The sequence below is a fragment of the Mixophyes fleayi genome, chromosome 11, assembly GCF_038048845.1.
Source record: "Mixophyes fleayi isolate aMixFle1 chromosome 11, aMixFle1.hap1, whole genome shotgun sequence".
Classification (NCBI taxonomy): domain Eukaryota; kingdom Metazoa; phylum Chordata; class Amphibia; order Anura; family Limnodynastidae; genus Mixophyes; species Mixophyes fleayi.
In genome coordinates this window covers 36,236,430-36,258,804 of record NC_134412.1, presented here as the reverse complement: position 1 = coordinate 36,258,804, position 22,375 = coordinate 36,236,430, and the positions used below count along the sequence as shown (strand labels likewise).

At 41.0% G+C, this 22,375-nt stretch overlaps 1 protein-coding gene across 2 annotated transcripts in view; it reads left to right on the top strand.

Moving 5' to 3' along the window:
• Positions 1-2,272: 2,272 nt before the first annotated feature.
• Positions 2,273-22,375, top strand: part of DBP (D-box binding PAR bZIP transcription factor) — a 47,355-nt gene continuing 27,252 nt past the window's right edge. For both annotated transcript variants that reach the window (XM_075189820.1, XM_075189819.1), the window contains exons 1-3: positions 2,273-2,339; positions 5,403-5,665; positions 12,239-12,571. In XM_075189820.1, coding sequence (XP_075045921.1) covers positions 2,332-2,339; positions 5,403-5,665; positions 12,239-12,571 — 604 coding nt within the window. In that variant the 5' untranslated portion in view covers positions 2,273-2,331. The remainder of the gene's footprint in view (positions 2,340-5,402; positions 5,666-12,238; positions 12,572-22,375) is intronic.

Sequence of the window (22,375 nt, the reverse complement as noted above, 5' to 3'; positions counted from 1 at the left end):
CTCTCCCCCTTTTCTCAATCACACCGTGCCTTTCTCCCCCCCTTTTCTCAATCACACCGTGCCTTTCTCCTGCCCCCTTTTTTTCAATCACACCATGCCTTTCGCCCACCCTCTTTTCCCATTCACACCTGTGCCTCCCACCCCCCTTTTCAATCACACCGTGCCTTTCTCTCCCCCTTTTCTCAATCACACCGTGCCTTTCTCCCCCCCCCTTTTTTTCAATCACACTGTGCCTTTCTTTGCCCCTTTTTCCTCACACTGCGCTTTTCTTCTTTTCTCGCCTTGCCTCCGTTCCTTTACTTACCTTTTTTATTGACTTCTTTCATCTCTTTACTTCTCTTCTGACTTGCTTGCAGGCTCCTCTCTGCGCCGCTACTCACTGAATGTCGGGGGCGTGACTTGATGACGTTACGCCCAAAAGTCAGTGTGAACGGAGCAGGGAAGAGGGACGCCATAATCACATGAGTACATTTTTTTTCTTGTTTTTCTTTTTAACACCCACAAGACCCACAGAGTTCTTCTGAGCTGCAGATATGCCAGAAAGATGCTCAGTCCAGCAGAAGTCTAGATGTCAACACTTGAGCTCTACCCAGGATCAAAACAAACACAGCAACAACCTTCCCTGTGTCTCACTCTTTTCTCTATACCCTGTAGTTTCCCCACGCTCTAGGAGCTGGGTCATGGTTGGCCTTAGAATAAATAGGATCCCCTAAGAGTGGCTGTCTGTCAAAAGGGGCTGTTACATGGCTGTCCCTTCTCACCCCAATAAACCCCTTGTTTCCCTGTTGGGCTCACTCCAAGGTGTCTGAATAGAGACAATGGGGACATACTCAGGTTAATTAAGAGGCAAGGCTAAGATGATTAAGACACACCCAGTATTAACCCTTTACAAGCTTTTACAGCCAGAAGTAGCTCTCAGCTGATCAGGACTTCCTATAGAGAAAGGAGGGGGGTATAAAGGCAGCTACAGCCCCCTCATCTGTATCCTGGTACTGTATCCATCTGATTCTTATCCATAACCCACCTGGCTTCAATTTAAGGACATGTGTAACAAATATCATTACAATTATCAACAATATTAATTTTTACATTGAGTAACACATACTGCAAAAGTCAGCTATATAGGCATGGCTACAATGTCCCAATATCCCCATGTAATAAGACACTGCACTTGCACTTTTGGAGTCTGTGAAACAATAACAGGGTTATAAAGGTGCATGTTTTTATACTCCATATTTTGTGAAAAATTATGGACAGGTTGGTTAAGGTGATATTGAACTGGTTTCATCACAACGATACAGCCTGATAAAGTCATTCTGGCTAAGAGGTGATTACCTCCCTTTCGCCAGATGACTGCTGCTACCTCCATTGTGCTATTCATTTCGGGGGTGGTACAGCTGTTGGTCTCAGGAGCTCAGTACGTACATAGTTATATTACCTCTGTTTTTTTCCCTATCACACTGTAGAATGAAGTTTAGTTCCACACTGTACCTAACATCAGTAAGCAGATTGTATGCACTATATGCACATACATTAAAGGCCCTAAACATAGGCAAACCGAGGGGGGGGGTTTCTAGTGCCTGGAAATCCCCCTCCAAGCCTGGGGCACTATATAATTGAGGTGGCTGGACCCTGCTCCCGCTTCACATAGCTCTGCTTGAAAAGGGAGAGCTGTGTGCACCTAACAGTAGTGCACGCAGCATTTCCCATGTATATTATGGGGATAGGAAGAGTTGAAGAGCAGCCAAGCACTGTCTAAAATTAAAGCCACGCCCCCATGCATGCTGGTCACGCCCACTGGTGGTGTGGTGTGGAAACCCCCTTCTACAAATCCTGCGTTTGTTCCTGCTAAATAACATTAAGCACTAGTACAATCATCCATACTATTAATAGGCACACTCCATTACTGACTACAAATCAATTATCAAATAACCTGTTTGAGCCCTGAATATTGCCAATATTCTGAAATCAACAAGTATCCGCTTTGCTCCTACCCTTAGATGCATGGGTTTACAGTACAGTTAGACTTAACCAACCGAATGGTCAAGACGCTGCATTGACAGCTAGGTGCAATTCAAAAACAACATACTTCATTAAGCATATTACTCCACCACCCTGGCATCTTCCTTCATTGTATACATACACTGATCAGCCACATTAAAACCACTGACAAGTGAAGTGAGTAACATTGATTATCTCGTTACAATGGCACCTGTCAAAGGGTGGGACATATTAGGCAGCAAGTGAACAGTCAGTTCTTTAAGTTGATGTGTTGGAATCAGGAAAAATGTACAAGCGTAAGGATGTGAGCAACCAAATTGTGATGGCTAGATGACTGGGTGAGAACATCTCCAAAACGGCAGGTCTTGTGGGAGTGTTCCCAGGATGCAGTGGTAATTTTACAACAAAAATGGTCCAAGGAAGGACAAACAGTGAACTGGTGACAGGTTCATGGGCTCCCAAGACTCGGGGGCAGTAAATGAATGCACTGTGTGTGTGTGGGGGCCAGTGAATGAATGCACTGTGTGTGTGCGTGTGTGGGGGCCAGTGAATGAATGCACTGTGTGTGGGGGGGGGGCAGTGAATGAATGCACTGTGTGTGTGTGTGTGTGTGTAGGGGCCAATGAATGAATGCACTGTGTGTGTGGGGGGGCAGTAAATGAATGCACTGTGTGTGGGGGGGGGCAATAAATGAATGCACTGTGTGTGTGTGGGGGGGCAGTGAATGAATGCACTGTGTGTGTGTGTGTGTGTGCCAGTGAATGAATGCACTGTGTGTGTGGGGGCCAGTGAATGAATGCACTGTGTGTGTGTGGGGGGGCCAGTGAATGAATGTAGTGTGTGTGTGGGGGGTGGGGGTCTTAATATAATGCTAATTATTGGGTGCTATTTTATATGTGTGGTGATGGTGGGGCTATTTAATTTAATAGTGGGTCCTATGAATTTAAGATGGAGTAATTGGACCTTTAATTTAATGCTGGACTGGTGAGCTATTAACTGATTGTGGGGCTGTTTGGGGAGAATGAGGTCTATTTATTATGATTTATTTAATGCCTGGGATTGTTGTGGGAAATGGTAGTATTTGTTAAATGTAAATGCTATTTAAATTATTGTTGGGGCTGTTTGGAGGGAGGGAAATAGGTTTATATATTAAATGTGTTTGCTATCTACTGTCAGGGTTGGTTGGAGGGAAAGAGATCTATTTAGCAAATGAGAATATTATTATTTTAATGTTGGGGCTGGGGGAAGGCCTAATTATAAAACATGAGTGCTATTAATTTAATATTGGGACTGTTTGCAGTTTTCAAAATTTTATATACCCATTTTTTTTTCCCAAATAGGGCCTCCAGTATTCCAGGATCCAGACAACCAGCAAATGAGCTAAAGTAACCAGCAGCTACAAGTGGTGACAGTGACAAGAACAGGTAGGAGAAAGCAGGACAGTCTGGCAACTGTCCTAAATCTGGTAGGACAGTCCCGAATTTGGGTGACTGTCTCGCTTAGGACAGTTGGGAGGTATGTCCCGCTTCATTGTGTACTGCTCGTGAAGGCAGAGCTGCGTGAACCTAACTGTAGTGCACACAGTATTTATTTGTTTAAAATGATAACCATGCTACATAATAGGGCCCCCCCTGTCTTAAGTGCCCTGGGCCCCTAAAGCCTTAATCCAGCTGATTGTGGGGGTGGGGGGGGGGGGATATGGTGTGGTAAAAAAAAAAAATAATAATTCCGATGGTGACACACACACCCAGGGCCGGATTAACCCGAGGTCTAACTGGGCTACAGCCCAGGGGCCTCGGGCATCCAGGGGGCCCTTGACAGAGCTCAGCAGAATTATTGATCGGGACAGGGGTGGGCGCCCCCGGCCCGATCAATGCTGAGCTCTGTCACTGCAGTCCTCCTTCTCCGGCGCTCAGTAATCTCCTTACTGAGGAGATCTCGCGAGAGTGTCACGAGATCTCCTCAGTAAGCAGCTTACAGCGCGCCGCGGAAGGAGGACTGCAGTGACAGGAGAAGGCAAGTGCTTGGGGGGGGGGGGGGGGGGGGGGGGTCGGCTAACAGGGGGGCCAGTCTGATGACGGGGGGGGGGCTCACGGGGGAATGGGGGCCCCCTTAGCCCAGGGGCCTCCATTCCGTTAATCCGGCCCTGCACACACCCCACAGGATCCTGCGTCTCAGGCTGCAGCCTGATCAGCCTATTGATTGCTCAGTCCCTAGACAGGTGGCAGGATAAGGAGGAGAGATACTGACATGCTGTGTCTGCAGATTGATCACCATTGGTGGCAGATAAGCATGAGCAGATGGGTGAGGGACAGAGCCATGCCCAGGTTGGCACAGATTACTCAAAACGAAATATTGGTTGTTATGCGCTACAGCACATCTCAAAGCCTTTTGCACTCCTACCTAGAAATTGATCAACATATGCCGTAATATACTGCTGTCTGTGAATTTTAATCCTTCAAGTACAGCTCTAAATGTTAAAAAAAAAATGTATTCTTTATTTTCAAACCCAAACTGTAGATAATATAACATATACTTTTGGAAGATCTCGAAAAGACCTATTTACCCAGCTCTGGTACAACTGCACTAATGTCTGTTAGTACCCAGACTCTATAAAACGTGTCTTGATGAGCACATAAGCTGCGTGCTTCAGTCCATCCCGCTAGCTACTAGTTGAGTCAGTGTCCCTTTAAGGAGAACAACAAACACTCGTGCTAGCACACACATATAATCAGCTCTCTCCCTCTCTCCCTTCTAATCAGCGTCCCAGAGAGCACAGCCAGGTGACACATGCCCGTCCATGTGTACCTAACTCTCCTAGACACGCCCCTCCACGCTGCCGATTGGCCATAACTGGGTCAAGCCCCTCCTAGCCGGTTTGCGATTGGACAAAAATAGGTCAGGGTCCACCTGCCTCTCCCCATGTCACTGCCACATGACTATCCCAGTGAAACTTGGAAAACACAAATACACACACACAGGCGCTCATGGAGCGAGCTGCTAAAATAAAGGGTTAGCCGAAATAAATAAATAAATGGTGCACAGAAAAAAAAAAAGGCTGCAAACTCCCGAGGTGATTGGCTGCTGGAAAAGTCTCGTTTCATGGATGTAGCTGCTGCAGGCTCCTCCTTTATTCTCACTGCCATAGAGGAAAATAAGAAAATAACAAAAACAGTTTTCCATTGATTAGGAAATGGGGGAACTTCTATCTTGTCCCCTTTGCAAGAACACCGGTCAGTGCATCCTATGCCAGCAGCCATCCACTCTGACGTGCTGAGCTGGGGTCCTGCATTATATTGCTTTTTGCTTTGGTTATTTTTCTTTTTTCAATTTTCCTTGCAAGTTCTTTCTGACAAGAGGCATTATTTTTTTTTTTCTTTGCCAACCTGTGTGGATTGAAGAAGAGATTGTATCCCGGAGAGGAGAACACAAGTACCATTTGTGATTATCATTACATCCTACATCTACTTTTCATTGACGTGCAAACTGTCAGTGGAGATGGCACGGCCAACAGCCCAGCTGGTTGGCAACGAGAAGCTACAGGGCCAACAGCTGCATCCTACGCCTCCTATCGGAGTCCCAGGGTCGGGGATGGTGAGCTTGAAGAGCTTGCTGCAAGGGCCCATCAAGGGGCAAGAACGCAGGGCAAAAGACCTAGCCAATTGTAAGTACTGTGTGAGCTATCTGTCTGTCTATCTTTTCTGTCTATCTTTGTCTATCTATCTATCTATCTTCTCTGCACAGCAAGCATGTGTTCCACCTATCCATCTGTCAATCTCCTTAGGTTTACACCAGCCAAAGGTTACCTCTCCGCTTGGCACACACTTTTAATAACACTTTGCTGAAATTGAACTGCCCTTGCATGCTTCCCTATACCTCTGTATTGTCCTCCCTGTATTTATTTTGTAATTGTTCTATTGTGCCTTTATTTATTTATTTTCAATCAATATCCATATGCAGTCACTTGTTTTGGTATCCCTATGCTTGTGGTGTTTTTAGTTACACCGTATATACTGTGTAATCCAGTTTTTAACACATTTATTATCTTGTTATTTCGCGTTCATCCATCCATGCTGTCTTCTCTATGTACTGTAATGTTCATTTTATAGAGGACAACCAAAGATCCGTAGTTTATCCAGCTATATCTCTACATGAATTATCAGCACTGATAACCTCAATTTCTTGTATGACTTTTTAGAGCATTTTAAAAGCAAATCTACATACTAAAACGAACTGATGATTTTTTGCCTTGATTTTCGATTTTCTTTAAACTGCTCTAGAATTGTAAACTTATATTTAAACTAATTAATAGTATTATAAGTTTAAAACCATACATTTAATTTTGTTAATTTCCATGATGCAGTTAAACTGTAATGCATATAATCCTCAGAGATTCTATGTCAAGATCCCATGTTTTTTCCAGGTAATGGCTTATTAAATGGATGTGTTTTTAAAATATACACATTCCAGGAGGTTGAATTAAAAAAAAAAAAAAAAAATGGGTTCTATACCATCCTCTTAAAATTTGTTTGATTTGTTTATCGTCTGTAGTATTGGTTTTCTGTATAATGGACCTATTGGAAATGGCAGAAACAAGACTACTGTAATGAAAATTCTAAATATTAGCATTAATTAGCATTTGCAGAGCCTAAATGAACATGCAATAAATAGGAAGAGAACATCAGCCACATTTTATCTTCACGTTTTTGCCCATGAAAGTCATTTTAGAATTGCAAATTATTTTTCAGTCTTACTTTTTTAATTGCTGACCATTAAGACACTTGCACTGCAAAATAGCATTAGTCCAGTGCAGTCCTTTATCTGATACATAAATATTTTAGTAACACATTTCTCTTATATTGCAAAATAGAAAAAGATCATTATGTTTGTATGGTTTTCCTAACAGTAGATAGCAGGAGACTTGTCATAAACCATTACTTCAAACCAGCTGATAAAGAAGTTGAATAGCAAGTTGCTCCAATTTTAGCCTTTTATGTGAAACTAGAGTGTAGTAAGAAACAGAGGCGTGAAGTAATAAAGCTTCCAAAAAATGGATAAAATATTATTGGGAATGTTTGTATTTTACCTTGGAGTGAATTTAATAGGTGTATAGCTATGAAATGCCTACGCCCAAGACTGCCCATAGAGGGGAACAAGAGGGACACATGTTGGGGGCCAGTGACCGGGTCACGAGGCTATTACTGTAACTAATCTTTTGGGGCCCAGAAGAATTCAAACACTCTGCAAGCATTCACCTTTGCTGCTCACAATCAGTCTTCTGGAACCAAGGGAACTCTAAATCTTTGATCAAAATCAAACCCTCGCTTGAAGTTTTGGAACAAATAAACTCATCTCTCAAGGAGAGGTGGGCCCATAATTCTTATGAGCGACCCTGCCTACAGCCAATTAAACTTTCATAGTTAAAAGCTAACCCCGCCTTTTCAGAAAATGTTATATAACATCCCCCTAATCTAACATTTATTTCTAAAAGAGACCTCCAGCTCCAGTGCTCTTAGATGGCTACTTTGCTGGCTCTTTTGTAGCTACAAAATCATTAGAATTCATAGTGTTGAATTACCCGAGCTGACGCCTTGGTGTAAATGGCAAACTCCGCATGCATTTTTTGAGTATAACTTCTCCTGTGTGCTAGGAAAGGAGCGTTTCATGGTAGTGATTTAGCGTTATGAATATTGGCACTTTTCTATCTTGAGTTCAAAGCACCTACCTGTATGGGTCTATTTGGTGTTCATTAGGCAGCAGCAAGTTTAGTTTGTATCTCTGTGGTATGCCTGATGCTTGACTTTATCAAGCCAAGGCTCATTGTTGAGCCCTAGCAAGCTCCCCCGCCCCCCCTTCCTCCCCCATCTAAACTAACTAAAACCTTTTTCACCAGCAGCCTAACGCCCATTGGCTACTGCGCATGTGTGACTAGGTAACGCATCTCAATGGACAAAGAGAGACTTCACCAGTGGGGATGGAGTCCATAGGAAAGTATTCGTTTTTTAAGGCTGGTGGTGGAAAGCTTTTCACCTCCTGTTAAATTTGGGGCATATCGCAGTCCCTGTAGATGTCTATGGGGACTGCAGTGACCAATGTTTGTCAGGTTAGGGAAGGTAAAATCTCTGATTTTTTCGGTCTTGCCCAAAAATCGTGAGATTCTGGCAAAGGGTACATAATTTGATCCGTAGAGTCACCACATTACAACTACCTCCCTGTCCTTCTTACTCATTACTACACAGACCTGTACCTGAAACTGATAAGTACATAATGGCACTTGCGGGCCATTTACTCAATGCCGCCAAGTGTGCAGTAGCTGTGAACTGGAAACAACTAGACCCTCCTACCTTACCTGAAGTGATCAATAGAATTTGGCAGACCTATTGTGAACATATCACAAGCATCATTAATGACCTCCCCAACAAATTCCATACCATTTGGAATCCTTGGCTCTCCTCTCAAGGAATAGACCAGCCAAGAACCACCTAATCTGTTGACGGACCCCAATGGTATTACCTGCAGCCTGTGCTCCGAGCATGGAAAGATGTCAGGCCGGGCAACGCTCCGCTCCATTTCCACTCTCCTTACTCTGTCCCCCTAATTCTTCCTTATCCTTTTCCTATTTCAAAGACCTCTTCCCATCCCCTAGTCTCCTCCCCGTTTTTCTTCTATTCTAATTGTGCTTTTACATCTTTATTTTTCTTAATAATCATCTAATTACTGATTGTTTACTGTAATTTTGTCTTTACACTGTTAAAATGCTGAAAAAAACCCTAATAAACTATGTTCTCTGATTTCTCCTGCCTAACCCCTTGATAAATTAAAAGTACAGCTGCAATGGTCATTCTCTGGAGAAAACAGCTGTTTTCAACAGATTATTGGCTTATCGCAGTTTAGTAAATAGACCCGTATGTCTTTAAAATGTACTTGCAGTCTACATGCAGTGGAGGTAATCACTGTGTTGTCATTCATGAGAATGCTGCCTCAGTTCATCCGTAACTAGTGACATCTTTGAGGCTTGAGGCACAATTGAATATTGGTAAATGTCGCAGTGTGACTTCTCCACTGTGTATAGGTAACTGGTACCCTGTAATGGTATTCTTATTTGGTGGTTACTGGAACTTGAGACCATAGTGGAATTTTACACGTGTCCTGTCCTTTGAGTCACCCGTACCGGATGTAGGATGTTTGTATGTGTTACATTTTCATTGGGATGGATCTGCCCATCTCCTAACATTTGGTGTTTACAAGAGAGCTATATTGCTTAATAAGATGGAGTACTACCTATGAGCCATAGAAGGCAGGGCATAGGTAGGGTGCATTTAAGGTGAGCAAGGAAGCTAAAGCTCAGAGCCATGCCCTGCATGTCTGACTGGCTGAATTGGTACAGCACGTGTAGAGCTAGGTGTTTACAGGACAAACCATGTGGCAGATATACTGTACACCTTGCACACTTAATTTGAGCATTGTTGACAGCAGCATGCTTTTAATAAGTTAAATAAAGACTGCTTCACTGAAAAGGGTAATGATATCAGCAAGAAAGAAATTAGAGGCGTTCTAATTACTGCTGCTTTGTTAGAATACTTTTTTTGTGTCACAGACAAAAGACTTGATGCCTTCAAAATGAGAAATATTCACCTTACTTTTTCTAACTAGGTTCCAAACAAAGGCTATGTCCTGCCAGATTGATTAAATGGCCTCTAAATCTCAGTTAATTCAGGAATGAAAAGCCTCTAGTAACATTCATGCATAGATTTATAACTTATACCTTGACATAAAATGAGTAGTTTATGTGGGGATCCTTACCCTGAACACAATTATTCTGAAAGTCCCAAAAAACAGAAAAATGGGCATTAATTGCTCTGCTGCTTGAGAATTCAGCAACAAGAGAATGATCATACTGCACATCAACCAGTTAATGCACATAGGGAACTATGTTGACGTTGAGCATATAATTTAAGTCATATATCTGGAACCCATTGATGAATATTTAGGCGTATAGGAATGCTCCTAAATATTCATGAGTATTCTCCAGTATTCAAATTTAGAGAGACTATGCTGTTCACTCTTACCTGTACTTTCGTCTTACTTGTTATTTGTCTGGCTTCTAGAAAGTTGGGGTTCTGTTTTGAAAATATGCAAAAAATGTATTATAATGCAAAATGTTTACAAATCCTGAATAATTAAGCTCTTTAGTTTAAATACAACACTCCATTATGGGCAGAAAAAAATTACCCCATAATACAGGCATATATAGGCAATAATATATAGGAAAAATTGTTTTCAAAGAGCTATAATCAAATGCAAACATCTACCAGCCCATCTAACTAGTATTTAGCAATCTAGTGATCGCAGAGAGCATCCTTGTGGCCGCCACACACTGCGGGGAACATCCTTGTGGCCGCCACACACTGCGGGGAACATCCTTGTGGCCGCCACACACTGCGGGGAACATCCTTGTGGCCGCCACACACTGCGGGGAACATCCTTGTGGCCGCCACACATTAGGGGAAACATGCCTGTGAACGCCGCACAATGCAGAGATTATGCCCCCCCCTACTCCCAAGTTGCTTCCTTCAGCTGCTTAATCAGCCTCCTGCATGTCACTTACCATCATCTCACTGATCAAGCCCTGTTCTGTTCTCTTCTTCTCCAGGCTCCAGCACTGCAGTTCTCTTTGTTGGCAACAGGCAGCCTGGCAGCAAATCCAATTGCGCTGCCCGCGAGTGCGGCTGCGGACGGTCCACATGTGATGTTGCAGGTGCACTGACAGAGAAGTTGGATTTGTTACCTCTCTGCAATAATGATTGTCGTGAACGCCCCCTTAAGACCAGTGACGGCCCCGATGACTCAAGCCAGCCCAACTACCAAAATTTAAAAAATGAAAAGTTAAGAGAGTCAAAAATGTTAATTATGTCAGCACTGCGCCCTCCAGCGCCCTAGGCTGCAGCCTGATCAGCCTATTGGTTGATCAGGCCCTGGGCAAGGTGATCCAAATTACTGAGGGGAAAACATACCTGCAATCGGCCTGTGCGCAAGCTTTATGTTTTTGGTTTCAAGTTGTCAAGCATCTCCATCAGCTTAGGGACAGGCAGTTTTAATATTTTAATAGCATGTAGCTCGCCCTTAATGAGCAAAGCAGCCACCTTCCCTCCCCTCTGGTATCTTCTTAGGGGGGAGGTTTGAAAAGTTGGCAAGTATGGATAGAGCCCCTTCACTCAACCTGAAAACAGAGAGAGAATATGTTTGTGCTGTACTACCAACAATGTGCAAAAAGTGAAATAGCACTTGTGTGGTGCTCCAATACGTAGATGGCTTTTCCACTGAGTGAAAACATAATTATCTCTCTAGCTGCTATACATTTCTCACACAGGAGCTGTATATTTGGATATTGATTTAAATTAAACATGCATTGCTTTGATCAGACAAAGATTGCATAGTATATATAGAAACCTGGGATAGTTTGCATAGTCCCATGTAATGCATAAGCTTTGTTATATTAGACAGAGGTGGTTCATGTCCAAGCATGCTTAAGTAATCAATCGCATGCCTAGACAATGACAGTGATTGTTAATTATTGCTGATATATTGAAAACAAGATTGTAATAGTTACATATTAAAGCTGCATAACCACCTATTGCTAATATGCTCGTTCTACCGTTCAGCGCACAGGGCTGCCATAGAGCCATTTTGTCCAGGGCTCCATGGTTTGTCTTACAGTCCGGATGAAAACCAGAAGTTTGTGACATTAAGGAGAGGCAGTGGGAACAGTAGTTTCAATCAAGAAGCCGCAATTATGGAAATTGTGGCTTCTGATTGGGGAGGTTGAAGAACCAATCTGCAGTCATTTAAAAGTTGTGAACTTAAATGTATTTCTTAGGTGGCAGTGCAGCTTTAGGTCAATGGAGCTTATTCTTGGTGCAATGTGCACAGATTTGGTGAACACACAGCAACTACACATGATTCTTAGTTGAATTTAGTTTTGTTTAAATAAGGAATGTAAGCTTGCGAGCACGGCGCTCTTACCGCTATGTCTGTCCGTATTACCCAGTATTGGGATTTTATCATTGTGTTTGTTCCGAATTGTAAAGCGCTGTGGAATTTGCTGGCACTATATAAATAAATGACGATGATGATGGTAAGAAATAAAGTTAATGAGTAAAATGTGGGGAAACTGGCAATATCCAGAAGCAAAAAGAGTTTACAGGGTATGTGACTCTTCAATGTGTTTCTGTTGAAGGTATTGTGAAGGATAAAGAGAGAAAACTGGAGGATGAAATGGCTGGACCTCGTCCTTCTCATTGTGCATTCCTTGGATCACTTTTATGGGAACGCACATTACCATACAATGAAATAGAATATGTTGACCTGGATGAGTTCCTATTAGAAAATGGACTTCCTCCAAGCCCACCTCACCAGCCTTTTTCATCGGCTAACCTGACACCACCGCCATCTAACCAGTCAGTTGTTGATCTCAGCCGACCAGCGTCCTGCGCCTCTTCTTCTTCTACTTGTTCCTCTCCAGGACAGAGCATGATGGGCAGTGAATATGAACACCCAAGTGGCAAAGCAGGTACTACATTTTGTAATATGATCAAATTAAATAGGGACAAGCTTTATATCTGTGTATTGTTATAGGGACTAATGTATCTTCTGCTAAGTTACAGAATTTCAGTGAGCATGATTAATTTTTTTTTATGTTTCCTTTTTACTTTTGGTTATACTTTTCAACAATGGAATATTTAGTGCAAGGACTTTATAGTGGGTTATTTTGTGTTTTATGCTAAAGCTAATGTATGACACGGCTAGTAGAGCTTTTACAGGTAGTGAAGGGTGAAGGTCCTCTTCTTTATATAATGGCTTGAATTAAAGGTTAGTTCCAGTCTTGCAGAGTTCTTTTATGTCTTTTATCCTTTTTATAACCGGTTTCTATATACATTCTCTAGTACAGTATATATATCTATAATATAAATGTCTAGTGGCTTGTGTTAGTCTGTGTGTGTGTGTGTGTGTGTGTGTGTGTGTGTGGAAAAAATAAAACCAAGCTGCAGCGCCACCTGCTGGGCGGAGTTATACACTGACCTACTAAATTCTTAGTGTGTGTGGAAAAAAAATTCAGAAAGGGCTGAAATTTGGTATACTAAGATGTTTTTAATTTGTTAATTTAATTTGTTAATTGTTAAAAGTGTTTATAAAGATTTAAAAAAGATATATATATATATATATTTCTTGAAGGAGAAGTGACAGTTGGGAGTGGTTGGTGGTTGCCGGGGGTGACAGTGGGGAGTGGTTGGTGGCTGAGGCCTGGGCTATGGCCCAAATGCATGACAAGAACCTTTTTAACACCTTAAGTAGCTTGATTTGACTAGAATGCATGAGTATCATGCACGGGTTAACTTGTGTGTGTGTGTGTGTGTGTATATGTGTATAAATATATATATATATATCTGTGATACACAGAAAGCTTTTTGCTAAAAGCATTCAAAGGGTTCTGTATTGTATGTTAATTTTGATTACAACATGTGTCATTGATTTTGCTAGATTGTTTTCTCTTTCTATAGCTGGCTTTCACTGCTATAATTACACTGATCATATCGGTCATAACCACAATGAGAGCCCAACAAATATAGCGATCACTCACTACAGCTATCATTGAATACCCTTCATATTTAACATGGGTGTCCAATATAAAGTCCAGGGGTTAGATCAGTGGTCAGGGAACAGGGGTAAATTACCCCAAATTGGGTAAAAATGAAATTCCTTGGGGTAATGCTGCCGATTCACATTCTGTCAGTTGGATTGTAGACCCCTTTAAATGTGAAATTGCTGTTGTACCAGAAGAGCCTCAAGGGTTGGCAGAGGCACTTCTTGAGCTTCGATGCAATAATGCAGCACGTATTGCATTTGAAAACAAAGCAGATCTGTCATATTTTTGGATGTCAACAGTTACAAAGGCATTCAAAACTGCACATGAGGAGGCAGTCAAAAAGTTGCTGCCTTTTGCAACAACCTACCTTTGCGAACAAGGGTTTTCCACTCTTACAATTATAAAAACAAAGCAGAGAAATCGATTAGACGCTGAAGACTGTATCCAAATTGCTCTGACCTTAAAATGCCCCAATATTGATGCTCTCATATCAAAACTAAAGCAACATCATTTCTCCAAAACCTGAAGTTTTGAAGTTGAAGCTTTCCAATTTTTTTTTAATAGATTCAATAAAATTTTGAATTCCAATAATTAATAATATATTATTTCCTTCCTTTCAAATCAAGGGGGGTAACGTCGGCGTATCTAAATATATTTGGGGGTAAAAGGTAAAAAATTTCCCTGGCCCCTGGTTTAGATTTACTAAACTGCGGGTTTGAAAAAGTGGAGATGTTGCCTCTAGCAACCAATAAGATTCAAGTTATCATTTATTTAGTATATTGTCCAAAATGATAGCTAGAATCTGATTGGTTGCTGTAGACAACATCTTCACTTTTTCAAACCCGCAGTTTAGTAAATATACCCATATGTCTCTTGGTTAATGTTGTCTTAAAAATGAAATCAAACATCTGATTTGTTGCTATCAGATATAGCACCTTATCCCGGTGCAGCAGTTTTCATACATTGCCAAGAAAGTAAAATGTCTACAATGGCTTTTTCCATGACTGTACTTTTATGATCACTTCACATGTTTTGTGGCAAATGTATTCAATCTCTGATATGATCAGACTTGCTATATATGTATGTGTGTGTGTGTGTGTGTATATATATATATATATATATATATATATATATATGTATGTGTATGTGTATATATATATATATATATATATATATATATATATATATATATATATATATATATATATATATATATATATATATATATATATATATATAAATATTTTGCTGTACAGGAATTCCAGACAGGTTTATGAAATAGCAGAGTACAAGTTATGGATTGCAGAGCTATCTACTATCCTAACCTGTAGATTATTTTTCTAAATGCATTCCTTAAACTTTGTGTATTGATTTGTGAACCTTAATAGTAGCGTTTTCATACAAGGTGATTCGCATTTTAAGCTTTTACTTAAAAAAGAAATCTATATTATATACATAGTTGCCAACTTTCTATTGTTACCCTCCTGGAGATCCCGGACAGGAGGTGTGGTGGGTGGGCATGGCGAATTGTCATTTTGGCCCACCCCTGCAGCAAAAATCGTCATTTTGTCAAGGGGACGGGGCCAAAATTAAGCTATTCACCTCAAATTGCATAATTTAGGCTCTCTGCGAGCAGGTTGCGAGAGAATTGCCTGCTCTCCCGGGAGTTCGGGAGCCCTACCCGAAATTCGGGAGTCTCCTAGACATTTAGGGAAAGTGGGCAAGTAGGATTATATATTTTTCATCAATAATTTTGTGGATGTACTGTAGTTTTAAAAAATGCACTAGAACATGTTGTTGTTCAATTGTACTGTATATCAACAGCTATTTTATTTGCCACTTGATTAAAAAAATAGTTTTTTAGTTATTTACCTTTTTGTACCTGTATCTTGCACTCTTATTGCTAGCAAGTCGTTTCTATGCCAGGGACAATAAAAAATATGGCCTGCTACTGTAGTTTTAGAACGAGAAGTAAAAAAATCCATTTTAAATTCTTATTTGATGTTTTAGAGACATCAATGTGGTTTTATGTCAGGATGACGAATTTCCTTTAAAGATCATTACAATGTAATGCAAATTAAATGTCATGAATGATGTATTGCAGCCTAATATACTACTGTAAAAACAGGGTCTGAGTAGTATTGAAATAGTTACTAGTAATTATATCCAGTTGCATAGCGTGGAGGAAACACTGTGTGTTCCTGTTCCTTTGGCAAGCACATGGAGAGGAGAGAAAGGCCAAGCCTGTCTCTTATTTTCAGTTTAACAGGAGGAAACCCGCCCCAACCAACAAACACATAACCGGTTTGCCATGTTGCGCCAGCCAGTAATGCCACCGCTTGTGTGCTGGAAGAGCAAATCCTAGAACTTAAGCAGGGACATGAACAAGAGTCCCATTCTAATTGGGGAAGCAGAAGGGCTTTGTGCCATAGCAATAGGATTAAATGCATTGTGATATCTCAAACATATACCAAGGGTCAGGTCACAGATTAATTTTATACTCTTTTAATCAGCATACTATTTAGGCATGATGAAATTGCTTGTTTTGTGTTTTGCAATAATGGTTTAGTTTACAAAACAAAACAAAAAACATTTGTGTTTCCCATGCACAACATTTATACATTTTGACTGACATATTTTTCATACTAATAGAATTAATATTTTTTTTTTTGCTTAGCTCAACTGTCCGGTAATGCTAGTTTGTTATTCCATTAACTTAGAAAATTTCTTCCCTTGACTCCTCCCAAAACTCGTGTCTAAGACGTGAAAGGGAAACTAAGCAGACGCCTGCTGCCAGCAATAGTGCACAGTCCACGTGCCGTCCCAGCACTCGTATGATGCAACCCCAAGTTATAGTCTGCATTTATACACAGAACGGCAGGGTGGAACAGATGGCAGGAGGCTTACAGCTGTGTGTGTGTGTGTGTGTGTGTGTGTGTGTGTGTGTGTCTACCCTGTGTTCTCCCACAGTGAGTGTATGTAGAACATAGAATTAATGTGCCCATGTTTGGCTGCATGCATGCTTCTACATGCCAACCAGAGGCTTAGTTTACGTCTCTTGCTTCCACCTAGCCAAAAAATACTTTTGAGAAGGTAATGTGGGGTGAGTTGGCAAGAGCATAACTCAGGAGTGTTTGTACAGCAGAATATGAGGTTATGGGTGAGGCTGGCATTATCTGCAGAGGAAAGCAGAGCTTGAATGTGAATCAGATTAATCACTTTTGGATTTTTCAAGGGCATTAATGCTCCATTTTACGTACCCCCAAACATTATACTTATATACACAATTTAAAACATTTTGAAGTGTTGCATTAATGTACATACGAATAGAGAACCTTAGTATTGAAAGCTTACAGCGAATCTTAATTTTATTTCATCAATCTATTTTAGACTGCCTTATTACTGTAAGATCTGGACAGGTCTTACATTGCCTATATTAATAGTCTAGTTTCCTCTGTCCTATCTTTTGATACCTTCAGTTGCACTGGTTTATTTCTTCAGTAAATCATTATCAATTTCAAAATATGGTTGTGTTTTGGATGTATGCACTTAAACCTAGGGTTTCGTCCTATCTTCATTTTATAGTAAACCATGCCTTTCGGTTTTATTTGGCATCCGCAGATCATAGCTTTCTCGAGTATTACAGTTTGCCTAGTTTACTATCTTCAGTTGTCTCATGTTATCAGTTTTTGGTCCTGCTGTTGTCATGTATGTGTTTTATTTTGTAAACCACTCTCTGCCTATTATCTTTTTAGATTGTAAGCTTGCGGGCAGGGCCTTCTCACCTCTTTGTCTGTTTTACCCAGTTTGTTTATTAGTTTACTATGTTTGTCCCCAATTGTAAAGCGCTATGGAATATGTTGGCGCTATATAAATAAATGATGATGATGATGATGTTAACTTTATGTTTTGCCAGTGTTTTTGATTTTTATTGTATGTCTGTGTTTGGTTCTGTTTACCTCAGCCCAGTTCCTCAACCAGTATTTTGTGCACTGCCATATTCCTGCACTGGACAAAATAAGTGTAACGTCACAAAAATGTCACTGGATCAGTAAGTCTTAATTGAAGCACCTTCATTAAAAATTGATAGGAAAGCTTCATGGCTGAGGATCTCCTGGAAACTAGTATCTATAGGAAGATCCACAGCTCTTTTCTGCCGCAGCCATTGCCGCCAAGTTTCCTGCCATCAGTTTGGCTCAGTTCTTAAGGTGTCCATTTGCCAGCTCTACCCGTCCTCTAGAGGGTCTGGGTGGTCAACCTGACTTCTGCCCTGACCTTTCGAACCTTAGTCCTAGCTACCCCAAATCTGTGATGCTGACAAGGACCATGTTGAAGTAGCAAAACTACCTGTTATATACAGAACAGCAGTTAATTAAGAGAATTGGTTCCAAAAGATCTTGTCAAGTGATATCACAACTCAAAAAGAAATCCCGCTGAATTTTAAAAAACAAAGTGGTATGACTACTGTGTGCTTATTATGATTCTGTAAGTTAACTTCTAAATTGGCTTCCTGAAGAAAATATTGGATATTACAAGCCTACCACTGTGTCTCCAGTAGATGGCTTGCTGTCATGATGCCAGAACTCTACTAACCTGGAACACTTGTTGGGCTTCCTATTTGTTCCCCACTTTTGCGGAGTTGAGAGTGCCCCAGATCTTTTTACCTTACCTTTGTTTTTACTTTGCTTCTCCATTTATCATTTTCTGTTTCAAACTAGTGGTTGTCTTAAGATATCTCTCAGATCTAGAATTTTTAATTGTTTTTTTTGTACTGCTTTCTCTTGTCAGAAACTAAGACCCTACACAAAGGCGATGCGAGTGGAGCACATCAAATCACGATGTTGATCCCACATGTTGTTGTGGAAAGACACCACTTCAACCCACTTATGTTAAAAGATAGCAACAACAGGAGAAGGATTACAGAGGTTTATGCCAGAGATAGACTTTAAATTAGGTTGCATGTACAAATGAAAATGTACTAAATTTACTTAACAGCTCTAGCATATGGGTATCCTGTTCCTATTCAGTATCAAACTTTTCACAGTTGGTGCTACAATAGATCCATGATACTGATTGCAATTAGTCTCTAGAATAAGCTGTATCCAATGACATTGCAGAGCACAAAACTATGATACAGTTGCTATTCTCACTGCTACATTTATTACATACAATCTACACACCACTGGGGCAATCATTTGGTGGGTTGACCTAAATTTCAGCCTATGAAATCGCTAGTAGCCAGTGACATCACCAACGCAGCCTCTTGTCAACATTTTTGAAGAGGTCTTTCATCTCCATAGATTCTCTTTTAATAAACCTAGTCCAAATATTTTTTCTTACCTTTCCAATACCCTGGATTCCTTAGTAATGGCTTCCCTGGTGCATTTATTTTCAAAAAAAAATTCTGCTTGTTGGGTGTCTAATATATTACTATTCCATCGTTGTTCAGGCAACCACTGAATATTATCTAACATTACAACTTCCAGCATGTTTTGTACTTATTATTATTATTATTATTATTATTATTAATAATAATAATATCATTGTTGATTTATAAGGCACCACAGTGCTCCTCAGCACTGGGCAGTGAGTAAAACAGGACATGTATAAAACAGGGACATACAAGGTAGCCAAAATAAATACAGACATAAATTATTATTATCGGAGATGAAGCAAGGCACAGGTCAGAGGTAGATCTAAGAGCGCATGAAGGAGAGTATTTAGAGATGGCGCTTGAGATGTTTGTGCTGTTCTTGAGGGTTTTATAGGTGAGAGTAAGAAATTTGAATTGGATTCTGGAATATATAAGGAACCAGTATATGGATTTGCAGACTGGTGCAACAGCTAGAGATGAAAATCTGTTTTATTCGCCATTTGTTTTAATTTTTTTATTAACATTTATTTATATAGCACGAGGTATGGTTAACTGCGCTCCCTGTGAGATTGTGTGAAAGCTGCCAGAGGAAGAGGTATAGGTGACCCTATCCCTATACAGGGATAACAAATGGAGAGGAAGTTCCTTGGCGCTAGAATGAGTGACCTGCAGATATCTGTCTTATGGAGTGTTACCACTCTGATTAATTTGTGTGTCATCTGTGCACATTATTGTCAGGCTAGGCTGTTTGGTGCAGACTTATTAGTATTATTACATTATTTATTACAACCGTGCTATTTTAAATACTATATTGGCCAGTATCACGTTTTTTATGTGTTTGCAAGAAGTCACTTGTTAATGCTACACAAACTAATTTCATATTACACGCACATCTGCCAGTCACTCATTCTAGCGCAGAGGAACTTCCTCTCCGTTTATTTATATAGGACCATCATATTCCACAACAATGGGCACAGTAATAAAACAAGACTGGGTATTTACAGAGGAAAGAGAGCCAGGCTTGTATTTTTACAATCTATAGGGAAAATAGGAGTTTTATACATACTTGTTTACTTTGGAGATCTCCCATCCGGGAGTCTCCATGCAGCTACCTGGGGACGTGGCCACACAAAACACGCCTTTGGGTCCCACCCCTCTGCTGAACCTTAACAATTCCGTCCAATTTCAGCAAGGGGCAGGGCCAGGATGGTGTGATTAGCCCTGCCCCCACCCACTTCACCAACAAATCGGGCAGGATGCGTGAGTTTGCCCTTCTCTCCCGGGAGTCCGGGAGAACTCTCATAAATTTGGGAGTCTCCCGGACATTCAGGGAGAGTAGGCAAATATGGTTTTATACACGAATGACAATTCTTATATAATGATCCAGCCAGATCGCAATGCGAAAAACTGCTTAGTGGGGCTTTGCACTCGCTCCTTTTGTAACTGCTGTGCCTTTTTCTCATTCTTCTAGGAGCTCTCTACCTTTTGTTTTCATGCCTGCATTTATTGTGTCTACCGTTTATGTCCTCTATCCTGTATATCCCTGTTATACACACACAAGGTGCCTGGATCATTCTGCATAGCGCTGTGCTGGAATCAAACATATTTTGCAAATCTATTTATTCCAGTCCCATAACAAGCTGCTTTTCATAGCAAAAACATAAAAGAACTGTTCAGAATAAAGTGTATACACTAGTGATTTTGACTGATGAAAGGCCCACTGATCTGATTTTTTGCTACTAGTGCAGATAAAAAAAAAAGACAGCAGCAAAGTGAATTTTTACTTGTCTTGATAGATCTTATGTTGATGCACTTGCCATATACTGTGTTTCTATTGTGTCTTAGATTGTACTGCTTGTTCTCTTGATATGCACCTCGCACTGTCATGATCGCTGTTTATCTATACGTTTGTTTCTGTCTTGAAATACTTGATATATGGTCTAAAGAGCCGTAACTTAGAATTCTAGCGCCTGGGGCGAGAAAGACAAGTCCCACCCCCCTAGCCCTCAATTTTAACCAAATTAACCTAAAATATTCCTAAATTGCGCCTCCCTTCAGCGTTGCGCCCTGGGCGGTCGCACAGCCCTAGTTACGGCCCTGATGGTCTGTTTACTGCAGTCAAAGACCCTCATATGAAGGGGTTTAGCATAGCACATGTTACATAGTCAAGCAAAATGCCGTGTGTGTATGCTCAGTGGCCTGTTGTTTGTCCTTTGGGTAACCTGTTCTATGTAACAACACATAGCATAATAGACTGGTGAAAAAAGTCCCTAGATCCTGTTCCAAGATAAAGTATAAATTACTTTACATGTCAGTATCCCATACAGTTAAACTGTATTATCAGCATCGCATTTGTAAGGGTGGATATAGGAAAAAGTTTTCAAATATTAATGTGATTGCAGTACGATGGAAGAGTCTGTGATTTACTGTTTTTACAAATAATGTGCCGAGATCTACAGCTCATTTTCAAGTATTTCTTGAAAAATGCTCAAGTGGCATTAACCTCAGGATTAAAGATTTAACCATTTGACATAGTACAAACATATAGGTTGGCCTAACCAACTGGTGAATTCTTCTGCTAACTCCCTATGTATTTAAGTTGGGGTTTTTTTTCGAGTGATTTGTATCATGCTTTTACTTCAAACCAATAGAGGAGCGGGTGTTAGTAGGAGAAGGGGGGTTTTCCTGTATGTTGCAAACGACCCGAGTTTGACAACTAGTGTGGTTGTTGAGTCTTGCTTTACTTTTGTTGGCAGAACCTATGAACAGAGCACTTGGGCTGATATCTCATCATCATCATTTATTTATATAGCGCCATTGATTCCACAGCGCTGTACAGAGAACTCATTCACATCAGTTACTGCCCCATTGTCGGGTGGTGGGGGCTCTCGTTGGTGAGCTTACCTTGGACGTCTGCGCTTGACAAGGGTTTGTTAGGGATTGGTGCTGCCGTTACGGATTCTTCGGATGTTCCGTTTGTCGATCTCGTTGACACAAGCAAACAGTTAAGACACATCCCTGACGAAGTCTAAGGACGAAACGCGTTGGCCCCTACACACCCCACAAAGCGACTACCTGAATACTAACCTCGACCCTGGAACCACACTTCACACAACTCTCCAGGACCGAAGGGGTAAGCAGGGAAACTAGGAAGAAACCTGAGCCCGCAGTGGAACGCAGAGTGAGCTCCACCAAAACCGGAAGTCCGGTACAAGCGTCTGCCAGGCGAAAAAGCATCCCCGCTTCAACGACAGCCACAACACCGCTCGGGACACGCTACAGAAACCCTCTGACTGCAGCGCCCGCACTCCAGGACAGAGAGACCGCCTCACAACTAGCAAATGCTCTTATAAGAG